Below are 12,729 nucleotides of genomic sequence, written 5' to 3'. Positions count from 1 at the left end.
TTGTTGTTTTTTTATAGTAATTCTATGTTTAACATTTTGAGGAACCACCAAACTGTTTTCCACAGAAGCCGAATCAGTTTATATTTCCACCAGCAGTGTACAGAGCCCAATTTCTCCACATCCTCACCAATACTTGTTATTGTCTGTTTTTTGATTATAGTGATTTTAGTGCATGTGAAGTGGTAGCTCATTGTAGTTTTGATTTGCATTTCCCTAATAACAAACAATGTTGAACATCATTTTATGTGCTTTTTGGACATTTGTATATCTTCTTTGAAGAAGTGTGTATTCAAATTTTTTGACAATTGTAAAAGTCGGTTGTCTTTTTATGATTCAGTTGCAGTTCTTTATATGTTCTAGATAAAATTTCCTTATCAGATATAAGATTTGCAAGTATTTTCACTTTCTTGATGTTGTCCTTTGAAGTTCAAGAGTTTTTAGTTTTGACAAAGTCCAATTTATCTATTTTTTCTTTTATTGCTTGTGCTTTTGGTATCGTATATCTAAGAAGTCATTGCCTAATTCAAGTCATAAAGGTTTACACCTGTATTTTCTTCTAATAGTTTTACACGTTCTTACTTTTAAGTCTTTGATCCATTTTGAGTTGATTTTTGTATATGGTATGAGATAGGGATCTAAATTCATTCTTTTGCATGTGAATATACAGTTGTCCCAGTGCTGTTTGTTGAAAAGATTATTCTTTCCCATTCGATTGTCTTGGCACCCTTGTCAAAAATCAGTTTATCATAATTGTGAGGGTTTATTTCTGGATTCTCAGTTCTATTCCGTTGATTTATATGTCCTTCTGCCAGTACCGTACTGTCTTGATTACTGTAGCTTTGTAGTAAGTTTTGAAGTGTGTTCCATTAAAAATAATAAAGCACTCAACTAAAAGCAGCTTAAAATACCCAAGGCCCCAGGCTTGCTGGCCTGACAGAGAGTGGAGAAACCCCAAGAGTATGGTCCCTGGACACCCTTTTAACTCAGTACTAAAGTCACTCCTGAAGTTCACCCTTCAACCAAAGATTAGACAGGTCTATAGGGCCAACACAGCCCTGGTGGCGCAGTGGTTAAAAGCTTGGCTGCTAACCAAAAGGTCAGCAGATCAAATGCGCCAGCTCCTTCTTGGAAATTCTATGGGGAAGTTCTACTCTCTCCTGTGGGGTGGCTATGAGTTGAAATCGACTTGATGGCAGTAGGTTTGGTTTTGGTTTTATAGGGCCAACAATAACACATGTGAGGGACGTGTTTTATAGTTCAATCATGTACACGAGACTAATGGGCACACCAGCACAAAAGCAAAGACAATAAGGCAGGAAGGGACAGGAAAACTGGACAAACAGAAACAGGGAACATGGGGCAGAGGAGGTAAGAATGTTGACACGTTGCGAGGTCGGCAACAAAAGTCACTAAACAATTTGTGCCTTAAGTGTTTAATGAGAAACTAATTTGCTCTGTAAACTTTCACCTAAATCACAATTTAAAAAAAAAAAAAAAAAAAAAACGAGGCAATTTCTTGTTTATGTCTGGTTATAAGTTGTCTGAAAGTAGGCTGCTCCCAGGTTGGTTTGGATCTGAACAATCCCATCAAGGTCCCAGGCTTTTACTATCCTCTTTTCTACTGTGTTTGATATCAACAAACGTCCTCATGATCACAAGATGGCTGCTGCAGCTCAAAGCACTATGTCCACATATAACAAAATCCCAAGCAGGAATCAAACAGTGTAGTGACAAAATTTATGTGTTCTTCCATCTCTTCAAAGAGAGAAATCTTTCCCAAAACTCTTTAGAAAGCTTCCCCTTATATCTTATTAGCCAGAGTGGGGTGCCATGCCCTCCCTTGGACCACTCATAATCCATCTCTGGAGCATGACAATTGGCCACTCACAAAATCAGATTCTCTGAAGAAGGGGGTGATGGATAGACAACCAACATTATCTGCCAAAATATATAAACCAAAGGATAAAGGCAAAATTATCTGCAAGGCCACCAGCCAGAGATAATAATGGAAACTTTTGAGGGTGAGAAAGTTTTCCGTAAATTTCTTTGGTTGCAGCTCCTTCAGGAGCAAAACCCTTATTCTTCCTCTGTTATTGACTCAAGACCAGATTATGCAGTCCTTCCTTTCCTTCCTCTTCAATACTTCCCAGAGCTCCCTGAACTTTTGGTCTGAAGAATACACAACGGGTTTCTCAACCTGATAAAATATCCTTAGGCTTTAAGGCCAGTACCATGCTGCTTTATCTCTGGTCGACAACCCATTTTGTAGTAGAGAAGAGTGGGCCACTACTGCCAATGCTAAAGTTATTTTTTAGAATAGCAGGACACAAGAAATAACTTTTATATCCCTTTTCTTGGATGTTAGACTTCACTTTCCTTTTGCTGTTACTGCTAAGGGCCAAATATTTGAAATTCCTAGCAATAACTCTACCAAGTTCTTCTGTATTTTTTAGCGATAATGGGGAAAATGACCTATTTTTATAACCTATGGCTTGTGTTGGTTTGGTGGCCAGAGTACACCTGGCCTTGAGAACTTTTACAACCTTCTAAAACCACTGATCCTGGCTGATTCCTGTTTTTCATTTTACTCCAGTTATCTGAACCCAGGTAGTATGTTTGATCTTTGAAGAGTCAAGATTTTTGCATGTATCTTTTTATGTTTCTTCTACCATCCAGAGTATGGAAGTGACAATCTGTTGGGTTTCAGGTAACTGCTCTCTTATCTACCACAGAAAAATTCTGTTACTTTTCAGCATAGATTTTCTTTTTCTTCTCGTCATTGTTTTATTCTTATTTAAACTGGAGAAACCCAGAGGGTGGATTTTTTGTCAAATTCAGTTCCTGAAGTAATAAAATATGCCCCAGAGCCATCCCTACCCTATACATTTTAGTTAATATAGGCTAAAGCCTTTGTAATTTAGGAATGCAAAAGAAATTTGTCTGTTTTTAATCTTTCCATAAAGTTTTGTTCTTGTTGTTAGGTGCCGTTGAGTCGGTTCTGACTCACAGCGACCCTATGCACAACAGAACAAAACACTGCCCGGTCCTGCACCGTCCTTACAATCGTTGTTATGCTTGAGCTCATTAAAAAGTAGAACTGAAAAATTAGCAGCTGCGTGGTTTTAAAATGCTTTTAAATTCTTTTTCCTCTGATCTTCAGCAAGTCACTCGGCTCCTCTCAGCCTTAGTTTCTTTGTCCATGAAATGAGGCCGATAATATCTTTCCCCAGTTGACCCCTGAAGAATATTGTGAGAATCAACTGACAATATATGTGACAACCTTCTTTCATTTTTTAGAAAAAGGGTGCTATATAGATCAATTGTTTACAATTTTGTTTTTGTCATTGTTGATGTACACGTAAATTAAGTGTAAATAAAAGGTGACAAATTATGGGGGCAAGAGGTCAGTCACAAGATTGATTCTGTCTCTTCTTTAAAGAAGAAGGTTCAATTCTTTCCCTCTGATCTACCTGGGTGTGTTTGGAATCATCATCCCCTTCAATGGCTTCAAAAGCTTTCACATCTACACAGATGATTTCCAAAATTTGACCTGGCCAGAATTTCCAACATGCTTGGTGGATTACCCAGTAAAAATTGGTACAATATGTTGCTCCCTTTTTTAACGTCTTCATCTAATATGGATAACATTCCTCCTTTTTCCTTTGAACAAAGAGATTTTGGTTTGGTAAAATAATAGATGAGGTTTTGGAGGAAGACGGGAAGATTTTGTTTTCTTTTTTCTTCTTCTAGGAGGAGAATGGTTTTGCCTAAGAACGGAAGCTGGAATAGATGCCTTAGTACTGAATATGATTGAGTTTTGTAGTGTTTTTAGCCTTTTATGATGCCAAAAGCCATTGGAAATCACAGAAAGGCAGCTGCAGAGCTCAGCCAGCCGACTGGTGGGCCATGGGCTATGGGGACAATACCTGGTTCCCTCCTCTTCAGGATTCTGCTGCTTCTGGATGTTTCCTTCCATCTCCTCCTGCTTGAGTCTAAGACAGAAGTTTGCTGCTTACTCTCTCAGCCAATGGGAAAGAGGAGAGAGAAAGCAGGAGAGGAGGGAGGAGCAAGACCATCCAGCCTCTGGCTCAAGTGGGAGTGAAACAGAGCTAGCCTTCCACCAAGCCTCCTTCTTCATCCTTGAGGAGGGATATACAAGGAGGGCATGCAGATCCCTGAGCCAGAAGATGGTCTCACTCTTTCTTGCCGCCTCAGCCATAGCAGGTGTCTTCTTAGTCATCTAGTGCTGCTGTAACAGAAAGACCAAAAGTAGATGGTTTTAACAAAGAGAAATTTATTCTCTCACTGCCTAGTAGGCTAGAAGTCCAAATTCAGGGCATCAGCTCCAGGGGAAGCCTTTCTTTCTCTTATCAGCTCTGGAGGAAGGTCCTTGTCAACAATCTTCCCTTGGTCTGGGAGCATCTTAGTGCAGGAACCTCAGGTTCAAAGGACACACTGTGCTCCTGGCCCTGCTTTCTTGGTGGTATGAAGTCCCTATGTCTCTCTGCTCGCTTCTCTCTTGTATATCTCAAAAGAAATTGGCTTAAGACACTAGTGAATCTTGTAGACCTCATCAATATAACTGCCGCTAATCCATCTTATTACATCATAGTGATAGAATTTACAACACATACAGAAATCATATCAGAAGATAAAGTGGTAGACAATCATACAATCATACAAGGGAATCATGACCTAGCCAAGCTGACAGATATTTTGGGGGGACACAATTCAAACCATGACAGCAGGAGAAGAGAGCGGCACACTGGAGGGCCTCTGAGTAGTTTGACATCCCACCCAGAGAACACAAGAGACGCTTGCTTTGAGGGGTGTGCATTTGCCTACCAACATCTCACCCCATTCCACGCGTTAAGGCCCCAGTATTCCCCAGGAGCCAAGAAACATGTTGACTCTTTCATTTTAGTTATGTGGACATTCTCATTACTAACTTCAGGTCGTTTTCTTCTCACCCCTATATCCCTGCAGCTGCCTCCCAGTAGGCTTTCCTGAACCCAGCTACCTCTCAAGCATCCCCTCTCACCCTTTTCCCTCAAGTTCCACAAATGGGGGATCCTTCTAGCTACAGGACCTTAGTACTTACAGCTCCATCTGTCATGGGCCACTGCGTGTGCCTCCCCAGCCCCTTTACCTAGCTCTCTCCTACTCAGCCTTCTGGTCTCAGCATAAGTGCCACCCCTCAGAGGGGTATTCTCTGATACCTCCCCACCCTGCCGCACGTGTCTTTAGTGCAATACCTGGGCCTGTACATTACTTGTTGAAATGGTGGACTTCTTACTCTAAGACCCACTTAGAGATCGTCTCTGGTTTGTCACCAGTGTATTCTAAGTGCTCAGTGTACGGCCTAACGCATAGTGCGAACACAATAAATATTTGTTTACTAAATGAGAGTATGTATTTTCGTGAAAATGGATGAACTTCCTGTATTCACTGTTGAGAGAAATTGTCATTCATTTGTCAGTTCAGTAAGCATCTCTTGATTGTCTGCTGTGTGCCAGCCCTGTGCTAAGAACTGGGGAAGCAAAGTCCACCAGTGGTTTTTGAATGGGGCTAGCTACCACCTCATTACAGGGCATTCAGAAACGTGCAGGGGTGATCTCTTTTGCTGCTGTCATGATGCCTGGGCATTTAGCGGGCAGGACTCAAGGTCTCTAAACATCTTCCAATGTATGGGATATGCCTGTACAAAGGGGAACTGTCCCTGCCAGCCCCACCTCCACCTCACATAGGGATTCCTCACAGAGCTTGCAACCTGATAGAGAAAGGTGAACCAAAAGGGGCAATATCATGTCATGTGTGAGATGGAGGACTGTCATAGCAGTGCATGGCCCAAGGAAGGGATCAGCATCCCACCTAGGGTTCTGTATGAGAGAAGTTATTATTTTTTTTAACATCCCAGAGAAAAGCTTTGCCCCTTCTAGTTGTCATCATTGTTAGTTGTTGAGTTGGCTTTGACTCTGGCTTTGACTCCTGGCTACCTTATGTATAACAGAAAGGAACATCGCCGGGTCCTGCACCCCATCTTTGTAATCGTTGGTCTGCTCAAGTTCATTGTTGTGGCGATTATGTAGTGTCTTCCAACCTAGGGGCCTCATCTTCCAGCACTATATCAGACAATATTCCGTTGTGATCCATTAGGGTTTTCATTGGCTAATTTTCAAAAGTAGATCGCCGGGATTTTCTTCCTAGTCTGTCTGTCCCTACTAAGGAACCTCTAACTTAAATGAAATGATAAAACCAAAAATTAAAGTACCAAAATATAAATAGCTGATGGCTAAAATAGCTACTCTTTCTTTTTATGGTAAATATTGAAAAAAGATCATTGAAAATAATGGGAAATGGCATTCCAATTCCTTTTCAAAGGGCTTTGATTTCATTGTCCTTCTTTGTCAGTGTGTGGAAACCACTAGAGAGTGACTGTTTCATTTCTTCCCCAAGTCTGCCTTTTGGGGAGAAAACATCAAGAGGGACAAATGTTTTCCTGATGACAAAAGTCATGTGAGAAGAAGTGCAGGGGTGTTAGGTTAACTAGACCTGGGTTCCTCAACCTCTGTACCTGTGACATCAGGAGCCAGATGATTCTTTGTTGTGGGGGGCTCTCCTGAGCATCGTAGGATATTTAGCAGCATCCTTGACCTCCACCCATAAGCACCCTTCAGTTGTAACAACCAAAAATGTCTCCAGGCATCGCCAAATCTCGCTGAGGAGGAAGGAAAGGACAAAATCATCCCTGGCTGAGAACCATTGAACTAGACCTGGTTTTCATCCACCTCAAGCCCAAGTCAGACATTCCTAATCCTTTGAACTCTTTCCTCTACTGGAAAGTTCGCCCTGGCTCTCCATTGTCAGTCAGAAGGTAGCTACACTGTGAAGAGAGTCCAGTTAAAACACATCCATCAACGTTAGGTGGACTCTGTCTTTTTGAGGGCAGAGGGGGCCACCAGAAGCTGCTGTTTTACCAACTTGCTATCTCTTCCTTTCCAGAGACAGGGGCTGGCAATTTGTGCTCTCTTCCTGGCGTTATGCTCTTTTTCCTGCTGATGGCTGAAAGGAGAACCTGCAGGAGCCTCAGGGATGATGACAAGTTCTCTTTTTCGTCTCTAGCAGAACTCCCAGGTGTATGAGTAATGCTGTCACCCGAAGCATCTTCTTAAGCCTCCAGAGAGAGAGCTGCAGGAAATTGCAGTGTATTGCAGGGAACTCTGATGCTGGGGAGGAAAGAAAATCCTCTTCTTAATTAAAAAAAAAGAAAAAGAAAAAATTTTGAAGCTAGCTTGATACAGCTCCCGCTCTGCAGGAAATTTTAGACCAGCTTTCAGGGTGGTCTAGTCCCTTTTAAGGATGCTGCCTCCTTTGGGTCTCTCTTTTCTCCACTGTTCTACATCTGGGTTCATTGTCATCCACTGCCAGTCCCTGGTGTGAACGAACTTGCACTTGTTTGCCTGTAAAATCCCACTCATCCTAGAACTTTGAACTTCTCCTTCTGCAGGAGAGGGCAGCCATTTGGATAAGAAACAGCATCCATGTTTCTATGGTGGGAATAAGATGTCTTCCCATCTTCCATCCAGCTTTGAGCATGCATTCTTTTTGAGTACAAAAGAAAGCTTGAATCTGGTGGAGAAGATTGAGCTTCAAAAGGCTTTGGGGGAAATTAATTGAAAGAAACCCCCCCAAAAAACAAGTCAGTACCACTTTTAACCCCCAAGAAACAGAAAACCAAAAACCAAACGCACGGCCAATGAGTCGATTCCAACTCACAGTGACCCTATAGGACGGAGTAGAACTGCCCCATAGGGTTTCCAAGGAGTAGCTGGTGGATTTGAACTGCTGACCTTTTGGTTAGCAGCTGAACGCTTAACCACTGCGCCACCAGGGCTCCAAAGAAACAGAAGGCAGTAGGAAAGCAGATACAGATAGTTGAAATAAAAAACACATTTTACTTTTACTATTTTATCTGAGTATAAATACTTGAAACAATTCCTGATTTTGTTGTTGTTGCAGGTTTGTTTGTTTGTTTGGTTGTTTGTGGGCGGGGAGGCAGTGCTTACCCTCTGCCAGCCACTATGCTAATCACTTTATTTGGATTATTTTGTGTAATTCTCCCCAAATCCCTATGTAGTAGATTCAGACATTATCCCCATTTTATAGATGAGGACATTGAGGCTTTGTGGGGTTAAGGAGCATTCTCAAAGTCCCCCAAGCCTTGAGGTGCAGAGATGTGAAAACAGGTATGTCTGTTTTAGGAGACTTAGCTCCTAACCACCCTGCTCTTCCAGCATGGTCCTCCAACTTTAGTGTGAGTCAGAGTCCCCCAGAAAACCAAAACCAAACCAAACCTAGTGCCATCGACTCAATTCCAACAGAGGCCGAGTAAAAACTCAGGTCACTAGCTCCACCCCCATTATTGTTTTATTCCGGGTTGGACCTGGGAACTTGCATCTGTAACAGGTTTCCAGGTGATACTGATGCTGCTGGTCCAGAGACCCTACTTTGATAACTGCTACATCTATCTCATTTTCTAAAAAGTAGCGTGAGCACTGACTTTGGAAACCTTGAATGAAAATGATTGAGGCTGGAGTTGACCATCAGCAGTAGACCCATGCACCATAAGGTAACAGCCAAGGTGTTTCTCTAGCCTCTCTTCTGAGAGGCTGGTGTCATGAGACAGAGATAATTGACCTGTTGTAGGTTTTATTCTGGTATTCCCTTGGCTGCCTGGCATTTCCGAGAACACAGTCGAACAGCATTGTTAAAAAAAAGTGTACCACTAGCATCCACTTAAGCCATTTTTCAAGTCCAGTAGTTTTCCATCGGCATGGTATTTCTTTTTCAAACTATACTTCGTTCCTTTTCTTTGGACTCAGTAAGACCTAGTAAGTACATTCAGATACTGGATAAGTACTGCAACCCTTATCTTGGAAAATACCATCAAAATACTAATACTAACAAGCACATTGGGTAGAATTATTGTGGAGAACAATTTCCTAATCTTGGGTTGTATCTTGTGACCTGTTGACTAATTCAACAAAAATTCTCAGGTAATTTCTATTAGTAGTGAAAGAAGCCTCATTTAAAAGTTTCCTGATTATGGTTACTTTGAAAACAACAGGCACTCTGAGGACAGATTTTGTGTTCCTCATCTTTTGACTGATTGAATTTCACCTGAACTAAGATTCTAAAGGTGCATTTGAAACCTGAAATAAAGCTGATTTCCTTGTCGATAATCTGTCCCGAAGCTTTCTGAGCTAGAACAGGAGAAAGGCTTTGGCGCCTTACCTTTCTGCCACTTTATAGCAAAGATAACAACCTAGGTGTGAAACTGCCAGTAAAACACAGACAGTTGTCCTCCAGATGAATTCAGGAAAAGTGCTCCATCCAAATGAGTGGGCTGAAAATTGGCTGTGATGCTTCTGCTATGAAAAATGTTACAGTAGAAGATGGAACTTTTTAAAGGAAAATAGAGACTGGTGGTATATGCGACACCTCAGCTCCCTTTTCCAAATGCCTTAGGAATCGATTCATGAGGGAAGATTTCAAACAAAATAGGTTAATTAACCTGTTGACTTCATGAGTGGTAGAACAGTGTCCTTTGGATTTGGGTCGAGAATAACCTCACCCCTTCTTCAGACTGGGTGGGTCCAGAGGCTGGATTTTCCCGAACCAAATCAAGATGGCTCTTATGGGCTTCTGTTTCCCAGCAAATAGTAACTGCAAGCTGTTTGCTAGGGACTAAGCACACTCTTTGTTTTTTCTCATAAGCTGACAGCTGCAATGGAATTAGCAGAGTGTGAGGAGTGGGGGGACCTGCCCTCCTGCTGGCAGGGACAGTAGGTTGTCATGTTCTGGGAAGACCCCAAGTTAGGAGCAAAGGCAGATTCTGGGGCAGCAAACACACTGTTGCTTTGAGACTACTGTCTTCATCTCATGCCTCCAGCAGAATGGAGAAAACATTCAGGGTTTTTCCCCCAGGAGTGGGGTCCAAAGGGATGCTTTGAAGGATTTTTTTTTTTCCCCCTCCTCCATCTGTGGCTGCCTAGAGGTGTTTATCAGTGCAGGGCAGAGGAAGATGCCAAGGAGGGACGCTGTAGTGTAAAGCAGGGTGCTCCCCCAGGCAGATAAGCGGATTCGGGCTGCTGTATGTGTGCGCGTGTGTGCAGGACGTGCAAGCCGAGCGCGCTGAAATGCAGCTGGCCTCTTTGCCTGCAAAGAGTTGCTCCACTTCCCTCCCTGCCCAGCGCCCTCAGGGAGCGCAAGGGGGAGTCCTCTCTGGCCAGGGCTTCCCGTGCCCCGGGAGCGCCGAGGGCTCGCCTGGCGGAGCTTAGCGCAGCTTTCTCGGCGGGCGGGGGTGGACACTGGGCCTCTGTGTGCCAGCCGCAGGCGTTGGCTGGCGGGCGCCCAATCCCGGGCCATGCCGCCGGAGCCTGCCAGGACGCCCGGTGAAAGACGAGTTTGGTGGAAGGCTTGACCCCGGGCTGCCAGCAGAAGCCGGCGTCGGGAGTCCAGACAGTGGGGCCGCTGTGGTGCGAGCCGCTGGGCTGCAGCTGCGGGAGGCGCCGGGGACCCCCCAGGTGCGGAGGGAAGAAGGAGGCATGGCTTCGGTGTTCATGTGTGGGGTGGAGGACCTGGTGTTCAGCGGCAGCCGCTTCGTGTGGAACTTGACCGTGTCCACGCTGCGGAGATGGTACACAGAGAGGCTGCGGGCTTGCCATCAGGTGCTGCGGACATGGTGCGGGCTGCGAGACGTGTACCAGGTGAGCCAGGGCGCACGGCGCCCCCGGGCCCTTGCGGGTTGCTGGGCGCTCGTGGGAAGCTGGTTCCACCTGTATGATTTTATCCTCTCTCTCCCTCCACCTCTCTCTTTTTCAACTCCTAGCGGACTGCTTGGCTCTTGGGTCCGATGCTCAGCAGCTGTAACTGTTGCCTGACAAAGCTTACCTTGAATTTGTCGAACCGAGCATCGGGGGCACTTGTGAGTTCGTCCCAGCATTTGCAGACTACTGTTTTATAGTGACGATAGGCTGGCTGGTACTTAGCTCAGAAAGCTGTAGCTTTGCAGCAGAGGGTCTGCAGGGAGGAACTCTGACTTTCGGATAGTATCTTCTTTTTTATTTCATTGGGGATGGGGTGGGCATTTCAGGGGCAAGGGTTTCAGGCCAGTGTATATCCAATAGGGCCTTAGTGCCTTTGCATTCTTCCATTTGATTATATTTCAGTTTTCCATCAGGCAGTCCCAACTTGCAAGATAGAGCCAGGAAAAGCTGATTGTGTGTCTGCTGGCTTTTGGAAGGAAGGACCGCAAATTCTGAACACTTTGCAGGAGCATGACGACTGGCCGGGGAAGGGAGGGGAGGCCTGGCTGAGCTTCGGAATGCTTACGTTTGGATTTACTCCCTGTCACACAACACAGCCTCTTTATTTCCCTGCTAGGTCTCATCCTGCAGGCAAAAAATGCAGCAACTTTATTCAACTATGAGACTTCATCCTCTCTGGGGCTGCAGCTTGCCAGAATTGTTTTTGTTGTCTTTTTTTTTTTTTTTTTAATAGTTGAGTGGATGTAAAAGTACTGTGCTTTGGATGTTAATATCTTTTTAGGTTAAAAAAATCCTACATTATGTTTAGGAAGATTATACCTGGTGTTTACGATGGCAATATAGTATCACATTTTCTTTCCTGTGATGTGGAATAGCTTGGATATTCCCAAAATAACTATAATTTATATCTCAATGTATTGTGCCCCATATGCAATTGAATACCTGGTCTGGACAAACTGCAGTCTTCCATCGATCAGGCAAAATTAAAAGACCTTACCTAAGATTAGACTGTGGGAGTCTAAATCAGTGTCCCCTTGTCATCCTGGTTAAAAGGTGGGGAACGTTTTGGCTTGTGGATTTGCAGCTCTTGCTCTGTATAACATGTCTGTGACGTCTTGTATTTTGAAATGGAATCCAAAAGCCAGGTTGAGAAACAGGGCAGCACGTGGGGGCTTGAGAGTATTAGGGAGCTGGAGACATATCTATCCCATCTGGCCACATTACACAGCTCACCTGGCTTTTTGGAGAGAATTGGGAAATCACTGCTCAGCTTGGTCTGTAGGGGAAGTGCCCCTCATATAGTTTTTTTTAAATGTTTGAAAAACTTTCAAAAGGGGAATGCAAATATTACAGCCAAGCAGATAGGCTCTGTGCCTACTCCCCAAGGATTCAGGGGATTTATGGCTTATCGCTGATGCTGTTACCGACCAATTCAAAAATGGAGGTTCCCGAAACATGGGAACCCATGGGATCTTTATAAGGTTGATCAGTAATTATTTTTATGCAGAACAGCAGCTCGAGGGACTAATTACTAAAATAGATGTTTTCTCGGCTATAAAATGGATGGTGACTGAGCCGATACCTTCTCGCAATGGTAAGAAAGAACATCTAAAATAATGAGGACCTTTTTATGAGTATTGAACCATAAGTAGAAGAAAGTGATCTCTAAGTGTGAACTTTTCTGTATCTTCAGAGAAATAGAATTTTTTTAAATATTTTAAAACTTGGGAGAACCATAGAATTCTTAATTGTGTAGATAGGTAATTGTTGGCAAAGAAAAGTCATTTTCTTTAATGCCGTTTATTATTTTTATTTTATGTATGTATGTATATATTTTTGATGTATATATTTTTGATGAGAAGATATATAGCAAAGCACACACCACTTCAATTTCTGCATG

General features: G+C 43.4%; 1 protein-coding gene across 11 annotated transcripts in view; it reads left to right on the top strand.

Moving 5' to 3' along the window:
• The window catches only part of FRMD4B (FERM domain containing 4B), a 386,278-nt gene that overhangs the window by 150,506 nt on the left and 223,043 nt on the right, over positions 1 to 12,729 (top strand). The window contains exon 1 of one of the 11 annotated variants that reach the window (XM_049863173.1): positions 9,061 to 10,769. The exons of the other annotated variants lie outside the window; for them this stretch is intronic. Within the exon in view, the coding sequence (XP_049719130.1) occupies positions 10,608 to 10,769 (162 nt within the window). The 5' untranslated portion in view covers positions 9,061 to 10,607. Of the gene's footprint in view, positions 1 to 9,060; positions 10,770 to 12,729 lie in introns of those variants that run through there. 11 annotated transcript variants of the gene reach the window in all.

Source organism: Elephas maximus, chromosome 20 (genome assembly GCF_024166365.1).
Source record: "Elephas maximus indicus isolate mEleMax1 chromosome 20, mEleMax1 primary haplotype, whole genome shotgun sequence".
NCBI lineage: Eukaryota > Metazoa > Chordata > Mammalia > Proboscidea > Elephantidae > Elephas > Elephas maximus.
This window is presented reverse-complemented; position numbering and strand designations above follow the sequence as displayed.